The sequence below is a fragment of the Gracilinanus agilis genome, chromosome 3, assembly GCF_016433145.1.
Source record: "Gracilinanus agilis isolate LMUSP501 chromosome 3, AgileGrace, whole genome shotgun sequence".
NCBI lineage: Eukaryota > Metazoa > Chordata > Mammalia > Didelphimorphia > Didelphidae > Gracilinanus > Gracilinanus agilis.
The window spans coordinates 226,160,471-226,183,469 of record NC_058132.1 but is presented as its reverse complement, the minus strand read 5'-3'; the positions used below and the strand labels follow the sequence as shown (position 1 = coordinate 226,183,469).

At 36.2% G+C, this 22,999-nt stretch overlaps 1 protein-coding gene across 3 annotated transcripts in view; it reads left to right on the top strand.

Moving 5' to 3' along the window:
- Positions 1 to 22,379, top strand: part of NAB1 (NGFI-A binding protein 1) — a 35,519-nt gene extending 13,140 nt beyond the window's left edge. The window contains exons 4-7 of one of the 3 annotated variants that reach the window (XM_044666446.1): positions 9,811 to 9,927; positions 17,377 to 17,536; positions 20,084 to 20,206; positions 22,164 to 22,379. In XM_044666446.1, coding sequence (XP_044522381.1) covers positions 9,811 to 9,927; positions 17,377 to 17,536; positions 20,084 to 20,206; positions 22,164 to 22,252 — 489 coding nt within the window. In that variant the 3' untranslated portion in view covers positions 22,253 to 22,379. Of the gene's footprint in view, positions 1 to 9,810; positions 9,928 to 17,373; positions 17,537 to 20,083; positions 20,207 to 22,163 lie in introns of all 3 variants that reach the window. The other 2 variants (XM_044666445.1, XM_044666447.1) reach the window with 2 other exon arrangements.
- The last annotated feature ends 620 nt before the right edge of the window (positions 22,380 to 22,999 follow it).

The window sequence follows — 22,999 nt, the reverse complement described above, 5'->3', positions numbered from 1 at the left end:
TTAGGTGGTTGTTGGTAACTTTTGAGCAGTTTTAGAGGAAAGGTAAGAAAAGATCATTGTAAAGGGTTTAAGGAGAGAGTAAGTGAGGAGGATAGTTCAGTTAAGGTTTGAGACATCTGATTATACTTATAAACAAATGGAAAGGAGACTGGAGAGGGAGGGATTGAAGACGATTGAGAGAGAAAGATTGTTGATTCAAAGTCTTAAGAGGAATCAAAGGTTTAGGTAGAAGGATTAGTCATAGTAAGAAGTAGTGTTACCTCTTTCTCTGAGAGAAGGAAAAGAAGAGGGCGGCTGTTATTTAGCCTTAATCTTTTCGTTGATTTATCAGGTTAAATTATCTCTTGGAAGCACAAGAGGGTGGGATTGCTGTCAAGAGCTTCAGGAAAGAATAGGTTTGGAAGACTTTATATGGCCAAAAAGATGAGAAAGCAATAAGTATAGAATAGGAGCATTATCAAGCAGCAATGAGGATTCAGTTGAAATTATGGAAGAGACCTTAGAGTTCATTTATTTAGTCCAAACCCTTCTTTTTGCACATGAAAAGCAGATTTAGAAAGAAGGGTTGATGATGTAAGTTAAGTAAGCAGAACTGGGTTAGAACAGAGATCTGTCTTCATTCATGGTTCAGTGTTCTTTGTACAATGCCATATTGTCTGCTGATTTGTTGTTAAAAGCTTGATTATTTCTCTAATGACTGATAGACAATGAAAACAAAGGCTTAAGGGAATATTTGGAGTCAAATCAATAAGGGAATATTTAAGTCAATATTTGGAATTAATATGAATACATAAAATATGTCAAAATATATCACAGTGATCATATTTCCTAGTGGCTTTCTTGCTTTCTGTGTCTCCGGCTCTATCTCTCTGTTTTGTTTTCTTGATTTAAGGAATCTCTAGAGAGGAACTTCCTATATCAGTGCAAACTGGCATCTTTTATGAAATGCATATGATCTTAGAGAATGTTGCTTGGGGCATCAAGAGATGAAATGATACACAGATGATATATATGTCTTGAATATATGTCTTGAACCCAGGTCTTTTTTTTTTTTTTTTATTGAGACCAGCTCTCTTTGTACTATGCCAAACTGCCTCCCATCTTCTTATGCATTTTTGCTGGAAATTCATATGGCATTGTATTTATCAGTTATTGCTTCCTTACTTGCTTTAATATTCTCACTTGCCTTAAAGTATATAGACAAAATTTTAGGGAAATGATTGTTACAGACACAGAGTAAGTAAAGTTTTATTTGTTTAATTTTAATTTGTTTGAAGTTCTCAGTTTTATTTTGGAATATTTTTAACACATTTAGTTCTGCAGTGTAATTGGGTCAAATCTTAGGTGCCATCTGAGGATATACTTTGTGGATACTCTGACCAGAAAGACCTTTTCTAGACAGATTTCTCACCAGAGAGTGCACTAAAGGCAGTGTTATAAGAGAGACTCTGTTTTTTCATTGTAATTAATTGAATTCTTATGGTAAAAACTGGGATTATAAGAAAGGAAGGTCAACAAACAGAAAAAAGACTAAGAAGGAATTGGTAGGTTTGAAGAAGACAGGGAGGCTCAAGCAGTCAAAAATATATGTCAGAGGGAGCAGCAGGGTGGCTCAGTGGATTGAGAATCAGGCCCAGAAATGGGAGGTCCTGGGTTCAAATCTGGCCTCAGACACTTCCTAGCTGTGTAACCCTGGGCAAGTCACTTAACCCTCATTGCCTAGCCCTTACTGCTCTTCTGCCTTAGAACCAATTGGTTCTAAACCAGAAGGTAAAGGTTTAAAAAAAAAATTACATGTCAGACAACAGGGAAACAGTTCTAACCTTACTCATCATTAGCATTTCCTTTGGTACAGCCATTACCATTCAAATTGCTTTCTGATTCTACATAAGACCTATTTTATTATTTCATTATTGATATGGCTTTAATGCTCAGTTTTGACATGGAAAATTTGTGAGTCACATAAACTGTTTGCCATGTTGCAGTCCATTTTCTTGCCCCAATGTAATAAAAATAAATCAAAGTTTACATCCTTCAAAAGTCTTAGAGGTAAAGAATCTGTGAATGTATTTGGATGGAAGTATCAAGTAACTTTTTTTTAACAACTCATAACTGATATTTTGACACACAGTTTCCCCAAAGTATCTATTTTTGTTTCCTTTGATGAACTGTATAATTTTCTTGGAAAATTGGAGCACCAGCTCATTAACCTAGGAATTGATGTTGATGTGGCATTTAATAGTAGCATTTTCTACTCTACTTAGTTTTGAGGGATTAAGACTGTAATTCTAGACAGAAGGACAGAGACAGAAAGATCGACAAACAGAGAGATATAGAGACAGACAGATAGACAGACAGATAGATAGATAGATAGATAGAAGGACAGAGACAGAAAGATTGACAAACAGAGAGATATAGAGACAGACAGACAGACAGATAGATAGACAGATAGAAAGCTAGATATCCTCAGTCTAGTTCAGGGATTCTTCAGCTGGGATTCATAGACCTTTCTGTTCCTCCCCAAGGAGTCTGTGTTTAGATTTCATGGTGTCTCTGAACTGGGATTGATTAGTTTTTACTAGCCTCTAATTGAAGTCAAACATTTCTTTCAATTATGAATTTAAACAAATTATTCTGATGAAGTGTCCAAAAGACTTTACCAGACTGCCAAAGTGGGAGCTTTGACACAAAAAAGTTAAGAACTCTTGGTTTAGAAGTTTGTTGATAAACATGTTTTTTCTTATTGATAGTAAATTTGAATTTTTCATTTCTGAATATACTTGGTAGCTGACAATGATAAGTTACAGAGTTTATTCATTATCAGTACTTTTGCAAATAACATGAATTGAAAATTGCATGAATAAAGTGGCAAAATAAAATGTCAGTGTAGAATGGAAATAACAAATGTGGAGAGGGAGAAGTATTTTAAATGATTAAGGCATTCTTGGTAGTAATATTTCTTGGCAAATGGATGATATATTTTCCTGATTCTTGAGGGTGAAATAAAAGTACCTGTTGAGCTATAGTAGTTTTGAGTTTGAAAGTATTGGATCTACTTTTCTCTATAAATGTATTCATGGCTTGGTTTAACCTTTCCCCTGTCTAAGTAGGTATGTTTTTTCATTGCTACTGGTTAGCTGTTGTTTTTACATGTATTTACATGTTGAACTCAGTATAAAAACATAACGATTATAACCTAATTTAGTCATATTCAAATCTGTTGTGCAGGGCATGGTAGTTATTAAAATTCACCAAAAAACTTTAAACTTATGTCTCTAATCGAGGCCAAGAATTAGGGGAAGTTGACATAAAAATAAATAGCCAACAGACTGGGAGTGGGGAGTACCCCAGTACGTTTTCTTTCTTTCTTTTCCTTAAAATGTATTATGTAGACTTTTGAGTAAAGTCTCAAATCAGATGAGCCATTTTTCTGACTTCAGTTGTTGATCCAACAGTATGCTTTAGTAAGGCATGACTGCTTTGTCCTATTTGGGAGAATAACTAACCCAGGCACAACCTCTTGTATATCTATTCAGTTGCCACTGAAAACCCAGACTAAAGTAATGGAAATTATACCAGTTTCAGGAATTATATTCTTGTCCATTTTCATTGGAAACTCAGAGCCTGAGGGCAGGACACTTAATTCCCGTTGTCTACCTCTTTATGGCTCTTTTGCCTTGGAACCAATACACTGTGTTAATTCTAAGACAAAAGGTGTAAAGGTTTTTTTTAAAAAAAACAACATACATAGAGAAATTTGACAAATTCAATCCAACAGGATTGGTAGGTTTATAGGGGGAGGGGAGAATCAGTAAATAGTTTATTATCTAGGGAAGCTTACCTCTTAGCTAACTGGGAGCCCTTCCATTTATGAGCACAAAGTGAAAATAAATTATAAAATGTCGCTAAGTTTAGCAAGTTGCCTTTTGAAATTCAAATATCTATTGTACCCCTTTGTTTGTCTAGAATGTAAGTAGGCAGTCTGGGAAGAAAATATATGTGAAACAAATCCAGAAAATAAGTTAAAGGAGAAGAAAAAATTGAGAGATAAAGCATTCAGGTCTCCCGTTGGGTTTTTTCTTTTTTTTTTGGTCGCTTATTTTCTTGTTTTCTTTTTAAAAGTAGTAGGTAGAAAGAAATGACATCTGGTCTTTTCACTCCAAAGACACCTCATTCCATGGAAAGCCTTGCTATTAGCTCCATGAGTAGTTTTATAGACCAGAAAAAGATGTACCTCGGTGAATGAGAAAATGACTACTAACTCCAGGATTGGAAAAAAAAAAACTGTCTTGTTCATGTTCAGATTTCATGTTGTGTAAGTTTTCTCCTTTCCCACAAATTCCTGGAGACTAGAAAGAGAGAGGCAGGAGATGCTAACAAACATCCTTGCTTCCATGTAAGCTGGTAATGGAAAGTAATCCGATAACTCGATAGAAAGGAGTAATATTAGTTCATAGAGACCAGGGTGCCAGAGATTCAGAGACAAAGAAGTTTTAAAAGAACTTCAGTGGGTGCAGGGAGTGGGGGGGGCACCCCCTGGGGAAATTGGGGCCAGAAGAAGAAAGACTCAGAGGAAACATCTGCAAACAGTTCCAGTTGTGTGGGGGGGGAGGGAAGAGGGTGCAATGCATCCACCTACGCCCTTACTAAGCTGGTTGAAAAAGAAAGCCAGTATAATTTGATGTGGATTTTTCCCCCCCTCTCTGGATCAGAAAAACAGAAGCACTACAATCTGCTATTCATATAGAAAGTGTGAGTAGAAAAAAGGATAGAGAACATGTGGGACTGAGAACATCTGCTCTAAGAAGCCATTTTCGAGGCAACTGAGCAGCAGCCTAGAAGAAACGTGGGTTTTCTGCTAGTGTTTTGGGAAAAGACAGGAGGAAAAATGGGATTGGAAACCGGTGGGAGAAGAGTAATTAGGTCACAAACAGGCATCCCATCCGATGGCTTTTATTTTCCCAGGGTTTGGGCCTACAGTCTTGCTAGCAAGGGAGAAGAGTGATTAATTGCAGGAGCCAGAATTATGGCACCAAAACAAATTGCCTGCAGCTTGATATAGATGATGATTGGGGCCGAGTAGAAAGGGTTAGAGGAGGGGCGGAGAGAAGCATGAAACAACAACTGATAAATAAAAGAAATGTTCAACATTGGAGATGCAAACTGGAAAAAGAGTCTAGATTCTTGTGGCATCTCCATCCTTCCATTTCTAAAGCCACATAGTTTGGGATATTTTGAACCTTTTATATTTCAAAGTGACAGCTGTCCAACCCACATATTTCTGCCACCAATGGAATCTTGAATAATATAGAAAGCTAGAAAAAAACACAATGATAGAAATATGTCTCATGGTGGTCTTGGCAAACAGTCCCATTACTATGTGTATGTCGTTTTCTGCGTAGGTTTTTTCCTCTCTTTCTTTTGAGGCACTAGCGTGAGGCAATAAACTATTTATAAACTGTTTCCTGAAACATTTCACATGTGGATGCTGTAGTAGCATCCCCATTCCCCTTTGAAGTGGTCCTATCTTCTAAGAAGAATAAATAAAAAAATACTTATTAATTTCAGACACTTCCTAGCTTACTATGTAGTAGATACTATCATTGGTATTGGAAACACAAAGATAAAAACAGAATAGCTCAAGGAGCTTACATTTCTATCAAGGAAAACAAAATGTATGCATATATAAACAAATAAAAATATATACAAGGTACACCTGACATTTACCTTCAATAGTAATGTGGTGTATGCTATGGCATATAGAACATTGGACCTAGAATCAGAAAAACCTGATTTCAAATCTCACTTGAAGACTTGAATTAGAATAACAATCATGTGAGTAGAAAGAAGAAGACATAAGAAATGTTTTCGAGGTAGAACCTACAATACTTGACGTGATCAGAGATAGGAGTAAGAGAAAATAAGGAATGTAAGGAATTAAAATTAAGGATTTGACTAAATATATGAGAATTTTAAGATAATACTGTGGTCACCAATTAAAAAAATATTATAGCTCAAGTCAAATTGACTTACAGTAGCTTTATTTACAAAGAGGTAGAAAGAGTGAAAGTAGAGAAATGTGAAAGAGGGTAGAGTAAGAAGTCACCCTAAATGTTGCTCCTGTCTCTGGCTCAACCCAGAAGAGTAAAAGAATCACCATAGTGTAGGGGGGAGGCAGTTGGGATTAGATAATATATATGCAATGGAACCCATCTGGCCTGGTTCACTAGCATGACGAGAAGAAAAAGAAGAGGCAGATGGTAGAGGTAGTCCAGAATTTGGGTTTGGTGTGGCACGAGCAACCCTTGGACGAGGGGACAAAGGATTCAAGAGTAGAAAACAATTTACAATTAAACAATTTAGCTTTTGGGTCAATATATAAAAGGAAAGTGAGATTTTTCTCATGGGTAATCACCTGGATTCTCCCAACATGTGGAGCCATTGGAAATTATGGTTTTGATGAAGAGCAGGTCTGGAGGAGGATAGCATAGGGAGAAATGGAATGATGGGATGTTAGAAATACATTTTAGAATTCTTGGTTAGGAAAATGGAAAATTCATCAATGACAAGAGAGAAGGGTATGACCATGACTGTATGGGACTTAGGGAGAAATGGAATGATGGGACATTAGAAATACATTTTAGAATTCTTGGTTAGGAAAATGGAAAATTCATCGATGACAAGAGAGAAGGTATGACTATGACTGTATGAGACTGAGGGAGATTGAAAGTATGGGCTGTGGGTATTGAGTAGATTGAGGAACTGAGAGGTCAGGATATTTGATGTAGCATCAAGTTTGGTTGTTGAAGTCCTTTTGTAAAGAAAGGCAAGGGTTGGGGTGGAGAAAAAGAGGCATTGAACTCCTAGAGGAGATGTAATAATAGAGGGACTGGTAGATAACTGTCACTGAGAACTGCTGAATAGGGTAATCAATATCTATCAATTATATATTATATATTATGTTATGTGATATTGTGTTATGTTATATTATGGCATGTGATATTGTGTTATATGAATCTTTATTATGTATCATAATAATTATTATATAATATTAATATAGTATAATATATTATAATCAATATAGATAGAGTGACTGTCAAAGGAGGAAAAGCTGTTCAATGGTGGAAGTAGAGGAAGGTTTGTGTTAGCAGGCTTGAGGAAACGTCTTTCCAGTACTTGAAAGAAAGGCTAAGCATGACGACAAAAGCTGTCCACTATCATAGAAGGAACTGACAATATTTCAAACCTTTCCTTTATTTTTCACTTTATTTTTTATTTGAATTTTTCTCTAGTGTTAAGCGATATGTCTTCTTTCACAATATGATGAACATGAAAATCTGTATTGTATGATAGTACATGGAATATCATTTTATCTGCTGTCTTGGGGAAGGTGGAGGGGTGGGAGGGAAGGAGACAATATGGATTGAAAAATGTCAGAAACATTTAAAAAAAATTGTATCAATATGTTAAAAAAAATAAAAGAAAGAATGGCTAAGGATATAGTATCTTCTGAGGGGAGCCAGGCCACCAGGAGGGTCAGAAGATGGAAAAAAGTAGAGGATAATGAAAATTTGTAAGGGCAGAGTTCTAGAGGGCAGTAATGATAAAGATAATATCACATTTCATCTGGATAGCAATTTTTACTTTCCAAACACTTTTAAAATAATTTTAATTCATTCCTCATGATGTTCCTGTGAGGTAGGGAGGGTGGGTTATCTCAAAGGGCTCTGAAGTTGGAGATGCAAAGATGCCAGAAAAGCCTCTTGCAGAAGGTGGAATTTGAACTGAACCTTGAAAAAAATCAGGGAAGCCAGGAGGGTAGAGGTGAGGGATTGAATTCCATCATGGAAAACAGCTGGTGAAAAGTCACGTAGATAGCATGGTGTCTGAGGAACAGCAAGAAGGCTGGCATCATTGGCTTTTATAGTTCTGCAAACCCAAATAGAGGGATTAGATATTCTACACATTTAGTGTATCATCATGGGGTTGGACTTGAATCTTCGTGACTAAATCTGGTGTTCATTTCATTTACAGTCTTCTTGTCATTGACACATCCAATTTTGATAGGTTTATTTTAGTTCTCCGTGCTAATTCTTATTCTTTCTGGGATGTCCATCTTTTGAGTGCTGATATTTTTGGGAAATTTTGTGTATTGCTTCCTTTTTCTTAGAACTCTTACTGATCACTGGGTCACTCAGGAACTTCTTTTTCATCTAGAAGGAACCAAAGAGGTCATCTAGTCCAACCCCTTTGCTTTGTAGATAATGAACCTCAAGATGAGAATTTCATTGAGTTAGCCAAGGTTAGTAAGTGGTAGAGGTGGGATTTGGACCCAACTCTTCTCACTCGCAATCTAGCCCCCATTCTACTATACCACAGTGCCTCTCTGCTATTTATTTACTATGATTATCTCAAGTGACTTCTTTCTTTGGGATTTTTTAAAGCTCCAACAACCTTGCCCATGCCAGAAACAGTTATTTTTCATTTATAACACCATCTAGAACACCCCTATTTATGTGATTGATATATTGTAAAATGACCCCAAGTATCATAGAAAAATATGAATATAGTTATTTTTAACTGATTCTTAGTCATTTATTTTTTTATTAGTCATTTCTTTTTGATCCTGTACCTGATGTGTGCATTTTATTTTTGTTGTGCAGTCATTTCAGTTGTGCCTGACTCTTTGTGACCCTATTTGGAGTTTTCTTGGCAAAGATCCTGGAGTGGTTTGCTGTATACTTCTCCAGCTCATTTTCCAGATAGGGAAATTGAGGCAAATAGAGTTAAGTGACTTGTGTAGAATCACACAGTGTCTGAGGCTAGATTTGAACTCAGGAAGGTGAGTCTTCCTGCCTGTAAGCTGGTTCTCTATCATCATCAAATTGCCCTGATGTGTGCATACTTTACCAAATTCTGGACACTGAAAGTTCTAACAGAGCTAAGACAGGACTTGTGATTTTTATTTGTTTAGGAAACTCCCTCTGCTTTTGCAGATTGGTACTTTCTTGAAATTCACAGGCTTATAGCACTGTTTACATCTCTGAGAGGGCAAGTGACTTCCTGATCATCACATAGCCAGTATAAATCAGATATAGGACTTGAACTCAGGACTTCTGGTTCCAAGGTCAGCTCTCTATCTTTAATTCTTTGGTAATGACAATTAAATCTCTTCATTCAGTAGAAACTTAAAAAAAACCCTCACCCTTGATATAGCCTCATATGAGATCCAGAAATGTACAGTTTCTTCCTTTTCTCATTTTCAGTTAGTGACAGTCAAAATGATGGGGATGCTCCTCTTCATGTTGCTCTAACCTCAAACATTATACATATATGTATATATATGTATATATATATATATATATATAACCTACATAATAGCCATATTCCATTGTAACACCAAGAAGGCGAAGGCAAATGAGTTAATTAATTCTTTAGAACTATTCTGGATTAACAGGGTCTCTCCAAGGAGTCAAGGAGCAGCTAATATCTAAGGCGATTAGATAGATTATGCCAGTGATGAAACCTGGACACTAAATGAGCTTAAAATACTTTACTGATACTTCAGCTCTGTCATTATCTTATTCTGTTTTGTTTTCTTTCAAGCTACCTCTGCAACTTTAAAGCCTTAAGAAATTCACTTAAGCTCTCTGTGCCCCATACGTAATGCAATCCGTGAATAAAGATTAAGAAAGCAAAAACAAAAAATGAAAAGTTAATGTGTGGATTTCTGTGACCAGCCTGTAGATATTTTTAAGGAAAAGTGGAAGCCTGCTGCTATCTTACTTTTCTTTGTTTTTTGGTTAATAGGATGGTTTCCCAGATTTCCAGGATACTGTGCAGACTCTTTTCCAGCAGGATGCTGTAAAAGTCCAGTTAGCACTGGCCAAAGCTAAAGGTGAAGAATTTGCAGCACTTAATTCACAGGTAATGGAAACCACCAGTTTGTTAGCTGTAGATTTTTTATTCTCCAGAAATGGTGATGAGTAAAAAATAAACAACTGTGTCACTTAGTTTTGGTTGTAAAGTTTTGATGACTGAAATAAGTTCTGGTTGCCTTCAAAGTTTATCCTATCCACAGCTGTATAAACAAGATAGCAATCTCATCCTTTTTAGTTTGGTTAAATTTATGAACTGAATCTAATCTGGTCCTACTTAAACATTCTTTTTCGTTTTGAAGATTCAAGACCGAAGGAAAACCCCAAAGGGTCAAGCTACTGTTAGTTGCATAAAGACAGAGAACTGTTGCTTCCTTGCAATGGTTGCATGCATTAAACTTTTAAAAAACCCCAACTATAATAGTATTGCTTAAAATATTGTAAATCATACAGTAAATAACCATACTTTAAAATTTTAAACTGATGATCATTGATGAGCAAGTATTATGGCATACATACATATATATGTTCCGTGCTGGTTTTTTAATAGGCTGTGTGGCAAAGTAAATGGAGTTTTGGACTTGGAGTTAAGAAGACCCGAGTTCAAATCCTAACTCTGAATCTTACTACTTAAAGTAAGATTCAACTAGGTCACAACTTGCCTTGACCTAGGCAAGTTATTTAACTACTTCTGCCTCAGACCATTTCTTAGGATTTCAAAATTATGGATTTGGAACTGGAAGAGATGTTTGAGGTAATCTAGTGTAACCTCCTCAATTTACAGGGGACCAGAGAAGTTGCCAAAGGTCAGTGCTAAGTGCTAGAGGCAGAATTTGAACCCAGGACATCTGACTCCAAATTCAAGCTCTTTCCTCTGAAATACACTTTCCCATTATCATAGAGATTGCAATTTGTGTTGGTGAATGGAGTTTCCACAAATAGGAGTCCCCCAAGTCAAAATCACAGATTCTTTTTGTATTTTTATTATATTGATATTTGTTTAATTAATACCTTTTGTTCTGATATCACATTTATTTGCAAATGTAATCTTCTCCCCTTTCCCTGCCCAGAACCTTTCTTTGCAAAAAATATATAGAAAGGAAAACCAGTTCATTAAAACCTAAACACTGACCACATCTGACAACACAGGCAGCATTCCAAATGCATAGGCCTCTGCCTCTCCAATGAAAGGAAGGATGTATCTTTTGTAAATTCTTCTCTGTGGCAAACCTCGGTCATTTTAAATATATTTCATTCAATTTTGTTTTGTTATTCTTTCTGTTGACATTGTTGACAGTAATGTATATATTGATTTCTTGGGTCTGTTTTCTTTTACTCTTCCACATTTTATAGAAATCTTTTTGTTTCTTGGAATTCTCATATTAATCATTTCTTGTGGCTCAGTAATATTTCATTACGTTTGTGTACCACAATTTGTTTCGCCAGTCCCAAGTCATCGAGCACTTGCTTTTGTTTCTAGTGTGTTCTGCCATAAAAAAAGTACTGATTGGAATATTTTGGAGCCTATGAGATCTTTAAGACAAAATGCTGTCTTTTACCTTCTTGAGACAGGCTTAGCAGAAAGATCTCTGGATCAAAAGATGTGGAAATTTTAGTCATTATTTACTTCATCTCATATATTTGCTTATCCTTAAGTTACTTAGCTATTTCTAGTGGAATTGACATTTCACATGATTTTTCCAAGATGGGTTTAGAAATCAATGTGCTTTATCACTATGACAATGATAAACACCCTCCATTGAAATGTTTTTTTGTTGTTGTGGTCAGTTAATTTTTTATTTTTTAGAACAAGCTTTTTATTTATTTTTAACATTTTTTCAAGGTCATAATTCTCTCCCTCCCACCCACCATTTCCCAACCCACTGAGAAGGCAAGCAATCTGATATTAATTATACATGTGGAATCATGCAAAACATTTCCATATTAGCCATATTGCAAAAAAGTAAGAAAAATAGAGAAAGCGAAAAATTATACTGCAGTTTGCATGCAGAGTTCATCAGTTCTTTCTTTGGAGGTGGAAAGCATTTTTTTCATCATCAGCCCTTTGGAATTCTCTTGGTTTCTTGAACTGATCAGAGCAGCTAAGTTTTTCACAGTTAATCATCATTATAATATTGATATGACTTTATACAATGTTCTTCTGGTTCTGCTCACTTCACATTATGTCAATTTATGTAAGACATCCTATATTTTTTCTGAAACCATGCTGTTCTTTATTTCTTATAGTACAATAGTTTTTCATCACAATCATATGCCATAACTCGTTTGGCTGTTCCCCAATGGATGTGTATCACTTCAATGTCCAATTCTTTGCCTGCACAAAAAGAACTGTTTTAAATATGTGTGTGTATATATAGGTCCTTTTAACTTTTCTTTGTTCTTTTTCCTCCATTTAAATGGTGAAGGGACGTATTTAGTGTTGCTATACTCTTTGTGTCTTAAAGAAAATTATTACAAGTCAGCTGTATGAAAAAAAAAAAATCTGGGAGCTTTAGGAAACTGTTAGCAGTGTGAAATGTTGGGTGAAAGAGCCGATGTGACCTTAGGCTGAATTTTGGGAGCTGCAGTGTTTAGTACTAGGGAGTGTAAGGGTTAAAATATGGGTTTTAACAAAATAAGAGAGCAGCTTTTAATAATTTAAGTTTTAATAAGAATATAGTAAAATTGTGAATTAATATTATCCTTTTAAGCCAGAGAAAAGAAAACTTCTGGCAGCTTTTAACAATGAACAATTTAGTTTAATTAAAATAGAGATAGTAAAAGAATATAGTAAAGGAGGGAAATAATAGAAAAGAGGAAAGAGAGATTACTAATCTTATACCCTATAAATATACCTAAAATTCCTAACAACTACCTCTAATTGTCTTCTGAGGACAGTTGCTTCTTCCTGGCAAACACCAGGCCTATGTAACCTACACTATCTATAAATGACTCACTAACTACCTAACCCTAAAATAATGGATAACCCCCTTTCACTCACTCCCTCAATCAGTTTTCTATAGCAGCCCAAACTGTCAGTAGCCAACTGACAGCAGATCCTTGCCTATGAGATAGATCTCCTGCTCTCTAGAGATCCCAGAGGCAAAAAGACCTTTAAATACTAAAGCCAAAAGCCCTCTCAGTAAGCTCAGGCCCACCTTTATATTCCAGCAACTAAATGCCAACCCACACTACCAGCAACTGTCAGCAACTGACAGCCTGCAACTGACACTGGCTCCCTGGTTCCTATTTCCCATCACTGTGGACTGGTTAATCCCTATACATCTCTATGGTAAGAGGACCTTCAGGTTCCCCATTAAATTAAAGAAATTAAAGAATTCCTTTTTACAGGAGTTAATAGCCCAGTCATATTCTGCCTTGGTCAGAACACATCTGAAATAGCATATTCAGTTATGGGCTTTGTATTTTAGGAAAGATGTTAATAAGCTAGAAAGGAGAAGGGCTGTTGAGATGGTGAATGACTTTAAAATGTTATCTAGATAGCATTTAGATAAATTTTAAGGTTTGCATAGTACTTTATAGATATTATCTTATTTGATCTCATATAAAGGAGGTACTATGATTATCTCTATTTAACACATGAGGAAATTGGGACTGCTAGAGATTTAAGGGACTTACCTAGGTTTTGCATAACTAGTTAAGTTTAAATGACCGGATTTGAACTCCTATCTTTCAGACTTTAAGTCTGGCATTCATATCTACTATAATATCTAGTTGATATATTGAATGAAGTTCAATGGAAGGATTTGGGGATCTGTAGCAGAGAAAACTTTGAGGGAAACAAGATTTTCATCTTTAATTAAAGGTATGTCTGATAGAAGAGGCAGCTAGATGGTGTAGTAGATAATTGTGCTCCAGCCCTGGAGTCAGAAAGATTCATCTTCCTGGGTTCAAATCTGGCCTCAGACACTCTCTGAATGTATGACCTTGTGCGAGTCACTTTACTTTGTTTGCTTCTGTTTCTTCAGCTGGAAAATGAGCTGGAGAAAGAAATGGCAAACCTCTCCAATCTCTTTGCCAAGAACACCCTGAGTGGGGTCACAAAGAGACAGATACAATTGAAAAATGACTGAACAATAACAAGATGTAGAAGGGTGTCAGGTAATTTACTTGGCTTGGTCTCAGAGGGTACATGTGTGTGTGTAAGGTACAGAGAGGAAGCTTGATTTAGGGAGAAACTTCCCAATAATTAGAAGTACTATAGACCAATGGAATGGACTGCCACAGAAGATAATGATTTCCCTCTTTCTAGAAACCTCCAAATGAATAGTATTATCATGACTATTTTTAGATTATAAAGAGGATTCTTTTTCAGGTAGGAGTTGAATGAGACAGTCTGTGAGGTCTCTTCTGGGTCTGATTCTGATTGGAAATTATGGGAAAATATGAATAAGATAGGGATAGAAGGGCTGGGAACTGGAATTACATTGGTTAAAGGGAACTCCCAGAGGTGGAATTTCCCTCTACCAGTGCAGGAAGATTCTTTCATGACAATTTACAGTCTTAGAAAGTTGTCTGGAGCATTGAGAAGTAATTGACTTGCCCAGGGAAACACATCCACTTGAGATGATTTAGTTTTAATATATTGAATTATTTGTATTTCTGAGCCTTGAATGGAGGCTCCTATTTGTTCCTCTGACCTCCTGACACATTCTTTTGTTCCAGCAAATTCAAGGAATGCCCCACCCTGGAGTCTTTTTCATTGTAGGGTAATGAAGGGGGGAGATCATGGGTTCTTTCTTGTCTGGTAGATAAAAACCCACTTAGGCCAGGTGTTTCATGGAGTCACAGGACAGAGCCTTGAATTTCACATTGAAATGTATTGAACAAAGTCACTCATCGCCAGGCCAAATTTGATTTCTTTTTCTGAACATTGGAATCATAGGACATAGGACATTAAAGGAAACAATCTTATATGAGACATGATGTTTTTATGTGATGTGCTGAGTCATGAAAGTGAAAGTCTTGGTTATCCATATAGGAAAATACACAGTTGATTTTCCACTATCAATCAAGGAACTGGGAAGGAACTGAGAAAGCTGGACAACTTCCTCATTGCCTATTCACCAATTAGGAGCTTTCTTGGGATATTGAAATTTCCAAAATTATATTTAATGATCCAAGCAGCAGAATTTCTGGGTCTTTGATCACTGAGAGAACTCACCGATCAATTAATTTATTGGTTATTGCTAGCCTAATCAATAAATTGATTTTCTTACTCAGAAGCCAGACTCAGAATTTTTTTTTTAAACTCTTACCTTCTATCTTGGAGCCAATACTGTGTATTGGCTCCAAGGCAGAAGATTGGTAAGGGTGGGCAATGAGGGTCAAGTGACTTGCCCAGGGTCACACAGCTGGGACGTGTCTGAGGCCGGATTTGAACCTAGGACCTCCTGTCTCTAGGCCTGGCTCTCAATCCACTGAGCTACCCAGCTACCTCCCCCCCTCAGAATTTTTAATTGGCACCTACTGTGTGTCAGAGATAGAATTTAGACCAAGATCTTGTTGACTCGATAGCCAGCTTTCTACCTATCATGTTATACTACCTCCAGGTGTTTGGAGTGTATGTTTTCCCTTTGAGTTAGTTTTTGCTTTTATATTTTTATACTTTGTGGCCTTCCATAATTAGAAATTAATATTGACATGAAGGGAAGTTATTACTTTTCATTTCTATAGATTTCTTAGTGCCTTGGATAAAGGTATTGAATAACGTACAGGGAAAAACCACAGAATTCTGCCATACTTTCCACTGTGTATTTTCCTATATTGAAAACTGTGTATTTTCCTATATTGAAAACCAAGACTTTTACTTTGATGATTCAGCACATCGTTTATAAACATCATATCCCATATGCCATTGTTTCATTTAATTTCAATATCTTAGGTAAATTCATATTGAGTTCATTTGAACTATTTCCTCCCCAGCAAAACATCAAAGATAAGCCCCCTGGAACATGATTCATGGAGCTTTAGCCTGTTTTTATTTCTGGCAGTCTAGGAAAAAGAGAAAAAAATAGGTATCACACTGTATGAAATGTTCCTACGTGGCGTATAGGGTGTTTAGGGAAGACCAGCAGTTTGGTACAAGGGTTTGCTGAGCCCTTTTCGGGGCTGCTTATCGATTTTTGGTGTCTCCCTGTCCTTCAGCTCTAACCTGGGGTGCCCAGAAACTGTGGCATTGGATGGCAGCCATCCCCTTGTACAACTGTCATGGCAGATGGGATAATAAACCAGATTTACTGTCAGCCTTCAGACCCATTGATGAGGGAGGGGAACATCCACCCCATGCCCACGAGGTGATGAGAATAATTTGTTCCAAGGGCCATGAAGGTGTTGAAGCAGGCTCTTTGGGATGTTTAGAGCTTGGTCAGACATTGAAGGAGCACGGTCATCCGCTGCCTCCCTCCTAACCCATCACTGGTCATCTTGACTTTTGTCTTAGCCTCTGGTCTTTGCCTGACAATTTAGTGCAACTCTGCCTCTTTAAAATCCAATTCCAGCTATCACTGTACAATGTCATGGATCCTTTTTAAAAAAACAAAGGACAAACAGCAACCACAACTAACAACCAGAACACATTTTATCTTGATAAAGGAAACAGGATGTTAGGTAGAAAGTGCCCTGGATTTGCAATCAGAGGTTCTGTGTTTGGGTCAAGCTGTTTGACTTTGGGCAAATAATTGAACCTCTCTGAAAAATATTTAATTCAATAAACATTCGTTGAGTGCCTGTGTGCCAGGCGCTGTGCTAGGCACTCACCTGCAGAAATCATATGTCACCTACTTTACAGGGTTGTCGTGAGGATCCAGGGAGAGGTGGATGTCAAGCGCTTTGTGAATCGCAAAATGCTCTTTAGAGCAGAACTATTATTTTAGATTTTGGGGAAATGCTTCAGCCCTGTCCTGCTCCATAAAGAAAGCTAACCCCCCTCTGCAATGTGGAAGTTGTTCCAGTATCATTCTAGGTTGTTTCATTTCTGTGAGAAGTAAATCGGGCTGGTTTTTGTACAAGGAAGTTTTACACCTTTTCTCTCTGTAGCCATAATGTCCTCCTCTATTTTCAGAATCCGTGTAGTATCCCAAAATAAAGATGCCAGGATATCGCCCTGTGTGTTGGAAGCAGCTCCTAACAGATGCTGCTGTTTCATTTAGATTTCTTAGGAAAAGAATCTTTAAAAGGGGACTAAGTAGTTCGTACCACAGTCCCCAAGACCTTTTGCTTTTCAGTCGAAAGAGGAATCCTTTTTATAGACCTTAGAAGATATCTTGATTGCCAGAAATCCATTTGGTGTTGTGGCATGGTATTATAGGCATGCATGCATATTTATGGAGCGTGTGTATGATATATGAAAGTGTGAACTTATTTTAATGAATGCAAAATATATTTGCTTTGGAGTCTTAAATTGGCACCTTCAAACCTTTCAAGAGTCTGAACTAGACAGTTTTAGTCACTGATTTTATTTTTGCTTTATTAGCAGCCTGAAAAGGTGATGGCAAAACAGATGGAGTTCCTTTGCACCCAAGCTGGTTATGAGAGACTACAACATGCGGAAAGGCGATTGTCTGCAGGGCTTTACCGGCAGAGCTCGGAAGAGCACAGTCCAAATGGCTTAATAGCAGATAATTCCGATGGACAAGGTAGAAGTGTTTCCCTGCATGATATTACAGCCAGGAATCATTATGAATTTCGAAGATAAGCAGACAGGGATATTATTAATTTATATTTCTCTTATTTTTCTAGTGTTGTCTTTGAGGGTTTTACTTAAAATTATTTTTCATAAGTTTTCCATTTTTATAAAGGCAAAGAAAAAGATGCTTAGTAAAGGCTTGGCATTTAGGGGTTTAAGATTCACTCATCTACAGATATGAAAATTTTCTTTGTTTCTTTTGATATTTTCCAACTGTGTCTGACACATGTGATTGACATCGTTCTTGCAAAATGTGTGGGTGGAAAAGGGAGACTTAATTAATGAAGGAAAAATTAATGAGATGGCTTATTTCCCCCAAAGATTTGTTGTCCAGAGCCAATATATGTTATTCAAAGAAGGACCAAAAGATGATATTTCTTAGATCTTTTTGTCTTTTAAACCAACAGAGAAACCTTTCAGGTGTTAGTGTTTAGTTTCTCAGGAAATATGGTGGCTATCTCCAACACCGTATGACTTGTCCAATAGAATGAACAAATGGAAAGGAAAAATTAGGTTTTATTCAGTGACACTCATGAAATTACTAGTCCCCTGAAAATATGATTAAAGTATATACTATTTCATATTTTAAAGATTCATGATTTCATCTGTGTGGATACCCTTTCCATTTAGACTTGATAAATGGTTATCAGCATGGCTGTGTCTAAAATAAATTATCACCCTGTGGCCAAGTTGACCTTTAAAAATATAGAGACTGTACACACTGCCACAGGCATCAGAATAGAACTTAGAACTCTTTGTCTTTTTCTGTCATCTCCTGTCCTCTTCTTTTCTTTTTTCTCTTTTCTTTTCTTTCCTTTTCTCTTTTCTTCTCTTTGCTTTCCTTTCCTTTTCTTTTCTCTTCTCTTCTCTTCTTTCCCTTTCTTTTTTCAAAAAGAAACTAAAGTATGAGATTTGGAGATGGAGTGGGAGAGGGAATTGGAAGAGAAAGGTTCAAAAGAAAAAGGCATCTTATAGCTGTGTTTATGTTTTGGTACTGCCTTTTCATGTCCTTTCCCTCAAAGATGCAGAGCCATCGTCATATCTTTGTATGTCTTATCATTGCTAAATTATCATCTACCTTGATTAGTCCTATAAGGAGCTGATTCTTGTCTAAAACTATGTTTTCTTAACTGCATTTCTATTCTTCAAAACAAAATACTACATATTATAGGAAGAGAGTTTGAGCATTAGAGGTGGAGGGAAAGAAATTCCTTTCTATTTCTTGTATATTAAAAATTGTTTTTATTGAAGTCTCATTGTGCTTGTCTTTTTGTCATGGGCTTAATGTGAACAAATATGTCACAGAGGCAGGTTTATGAAGAATTGTAAATTTAGGAATTAGTTTGAAAACAGAGACCTGAACACTTTCAGTGACTGTAATCAAAAATTATTTTTCTTGAGAACTGTTCATTTTAGACCTAGAGATTTACTTGTAAAATAAATTCAGTAGATATAAACCAACCATACTTCACTTCCAACTTCATCTATCCATAGAGAGAATCCCAGAAGAAACTATATAACAGCATGTGGAGGTCATGTGTAGCCAAATGAAAAGGATCCCTTTTATAATGAGGTTAAGGAATAGTGTGGGAAAGAACTCTCATTGCTGATGTAAAGCATCTCTTCAGAGGCTAGAAAAAAGCTTCAGTTTTCATGGATCGTTTTGGCACCTCTGGAAGAAAAAAAAGCAAAGAAAAAATGTAGTATTATGAATTATGAATTGCAAATGTGTTTTGATTTATGGGAGTATATAATTTGGAATGTACCATTTTTTAACCATATCTCTGGCCTTTCATTCTCTTCTGCACATTCTTGTGGTCTCTCTCTGTAACAAACTGGTATTTTTAAAAATTGCATTTGGCTTGAAGCCACTTGCAACACTGTACTAAAAATTAGGACACCTTTCTAAGAAGAGCTGGAGCAGAGAATACCTTAAGCAGGAAACTTTTTTTCTTTTCATGAAATGGGAATAAAAATTAGGAATCCCAATTTTGATTTGTTGTGAACTTTCTTAAAAATCTAACAGTTTGGAATACATAGAGCAGATTGGTATTTTAAAAAATGTATTAAATTCATGCAGAGGAGGCAGTTTGATTAAATGGAAAGAATCAGAGGACTTGAAATTGAATTTTGGGTCTACTATCTGCAGAGAAGAGCATGTTGTTTAATTCCTGAGGTCTCATTTTACAGGGTGGTGGTGGTGGTGGTGGTTGTAGTAGTAGTAGTAGTAGTAATTTTGGACCAGTGATCTCTAAATTTCCTTCTAGCTCTTAAGTTATCTATGATCCTGAACTTCATTACTTTTCATTTTAAAAAATTATAATTTTTTTCTCTACTGCTATTCAAAAGTTTCTAGTGCTATTTTTGTTCTTAAAGAAACAAAAAGACAAATTTTTGTAGCTATAAACATTTCTTATCTTTCTTAAAAATTTTTTAATGTAAAGAATCCTGGTATTTGCCTAATGTTATTTTTAATGTAGTTTATTTTATTTTTCAGTGGGAGAAAGACCCTTGAATCTTCGAATGTCCAGTTTACAAAACAGACAGCCTCCACATTTTGTGATGGATGGGGAGCTGAGCAGACTTTATTCCAGTAATGAGGCCAAATCTCAGTCATCAGGTGAGAATGCAGTGTATAATGAGAAAGAACTTCACTTCTAAGTTCTTGCTTTAAAAAAAAATCATACAGGGGCAGCTGGGTAGTTCAGTGGATTGAGAGACAGGCCTAGAAATGGGAGGTCCTAGGTTCAAATCTGGCCTCAGACACTTTCTAGCTGTGTGACCTTGGGCAAGTCACTTAACCCCCATTGCCTACCCCTAACCACTCTTCTGCCTTAGAACCAATACCCAGAACTGATTCTAAGATGGAAGGTAAGGGTTTTAATTAAAAAAAAAAAAAAAAAAGAAATCACAACCAGCATTGTGTCTCTAAATAATACTTGATTGTTTTTGCCATTTTTTCTCTAAATAACACTTGATTGTTTTTGCCATTTTTTTTTCTGAAAGTCTTATCAAATATAATAAAATATTGCATATTGGCTTTCCAAACCAAGGGCATATGCATAATAGAGACAGGATTTTGGACACAATATTTACAATTTTTATGTGTTGGTGCAGCTGGCCTCTGATAATGGTTATATGCACAGATCAACTAATAGCTGATTTCATTTTTTTTTTTAGAGGCAATAGTAGGGATGTAGAATTGATGACACTTACAGAGGTGTTCCTATGTTAAGAAAATTTCATCTCGGATAAAGGCCTTATTTATCAAATGTATAGAAAACTATGTCAAAATGATAAAAATCCAAGTCATTCCCCAATTGATAAATAGTCAAAGAGTAGGAAATAGGCAATTTCAGAATCAAGACCATATATAATCACATGAAAAAATGCTCTAAATCACTCCTGATTAGAGAAATTCAAATTAAGAAAACTCAGTATAGAAGTATTTAAGTTTCCCAAACAGATAAATGAAAAGCTCGTATTCAGAGTACCTAAATTAATTTAATTAGCAACTGCTGATTAATGCTAGTACACTCAAGTGTTTATATATTAAAAGTTTATCAACTCTTTAGTGAAGAGAAACAGATCATTAAAACAGTCATTGAGACCACTGCTTACTGAGCTACCCAGCTGCCCCCATCTTTAAAAAAAAAAAGAAAAGAAAAGATCCTGTTAGATAAATGAAAGGGCCTATGGCTTAGGGAGATAGTATGATGGATTGGATGGAACATCGAAGTCAGAGTCAAGTTGAGCTAAGTTCAAATGCCACCTCTCACATTCACCACCTTTGTGGCCATGGGTAAATTTCTTACCTTTCCAAGCTTCCGTTTCCTCATCTATAAAGTGAGGCTACTTATTCCTGCAGGGTGGTGGTGATGCTCCCGTGGGATGGTAGGTATAAAATAGGAACATCAGTGTGGCACAATGGAAAATCATTGTGTGGTCGTGTCCAACTCTTGGCCAAGATTCTGGAGTGGTTTGCTGTTTTCCTTCTCCAGCTCATTTCCTAGAGGAAGAGATGGGCAGGCAGCAATGAGGGACTTGCATAGGGTCACACAGCTGTGCAGCATCTCAGTTTTCCCCCTGCCCACCCACTCCAGACCCAGCGCTCTCCCCTGGGCCACCAGCTACCACAATGGGAAGAGGGAGGCAGAATTTGACAGGAGAAAACTTGCTGTGAAATTTCACCTCTGCTCCTTTGTACCTTGGTGCCCTTGGGCAGAATCACTTCATCTTTCCAGTCCTCAGTTTCCACATCTGAAGAATCAGAATGTTAGTTTGAAGTATCTTGCAGCCCTCCATCCTTGAATTTGAGAGTGTTCTTGTATTTTTCATTACAATTCAAAGATAAGTGTTTGTATTCTTTCCTAAAATTTGTGATTATTTTTTTATTTTTATATAGTATAATATATTTTATTTTTATAATATTTTATATTTATTTCATATATTTTATATTTATTTCATATATATTATATATAAAATATCTATATTATTAATATAAGATAATAGAAATGAAGCAGGATTCAATGATCTCTTTACTGATAACACTTTTCTTTGTTTCCATTTTGATGCAGAGAGCCTTGGGATTTTAAAGGATTTCCCTCACTCGGCTTTTAACTTAGAAAGAAAAGTCATCAAAACAGAACCTGAAGATACGAGATAGCCATGATTCTCCCACTGTACTCTGGAAAAAAAATGGCGCCGGGTCTGAGGATTAAAGCTACAACACAAAAACAAGCCTTAATAACCAATGTTGCCTCATTCAAGTCAAACAGATTTCATAGCCAAAGCTTAAGGACTGGTACATTTGTCTGTGGAAACTGAGTGGGGGTGAGGGTGGGGGGAACGAGGGATAGGAACAACATCACTATCTAGAACAGTAATATCGGTAAATACACATTCCTGTATAAGTTGTTTCCTTCTGTGGGGAAGCTTACAAATTAATATTGTAGGCATCCATTATTTAAGAATGTAAAATGTATTTGTATAACTTATAAAAGTAAAATCTAGGTGTTGAGACACGTGTTCAGTCCAGTAGATGTGGATACAGTTTATTTTACTTGAAATTTCAATGTCTACTTTAAATGTATCTAGCATAAATATGATTGTTATACATCAGAATTTAGAAATCTTATGAGATTATAAGGAAAGAAGGCTAATTAAAGTGACTGGTAAACAGCAAGTTTACTTTATTTGGGAAAATAGAAAAAAAATACTTAATATTTTAACGAAGGACGTTTTGAGTGGCTGATCTTGTTTTAGAGGAGATATATATGTGTATATATATGACATTTATTCATGTAATGTCATTTTATTGGTTTCATCAGTGTACATTTAAATATTAATCAAGTACTAGGGAAAAGCCAGAAACATCAAGATGGTGGCTTGCCATATGGACATGACCTACAGC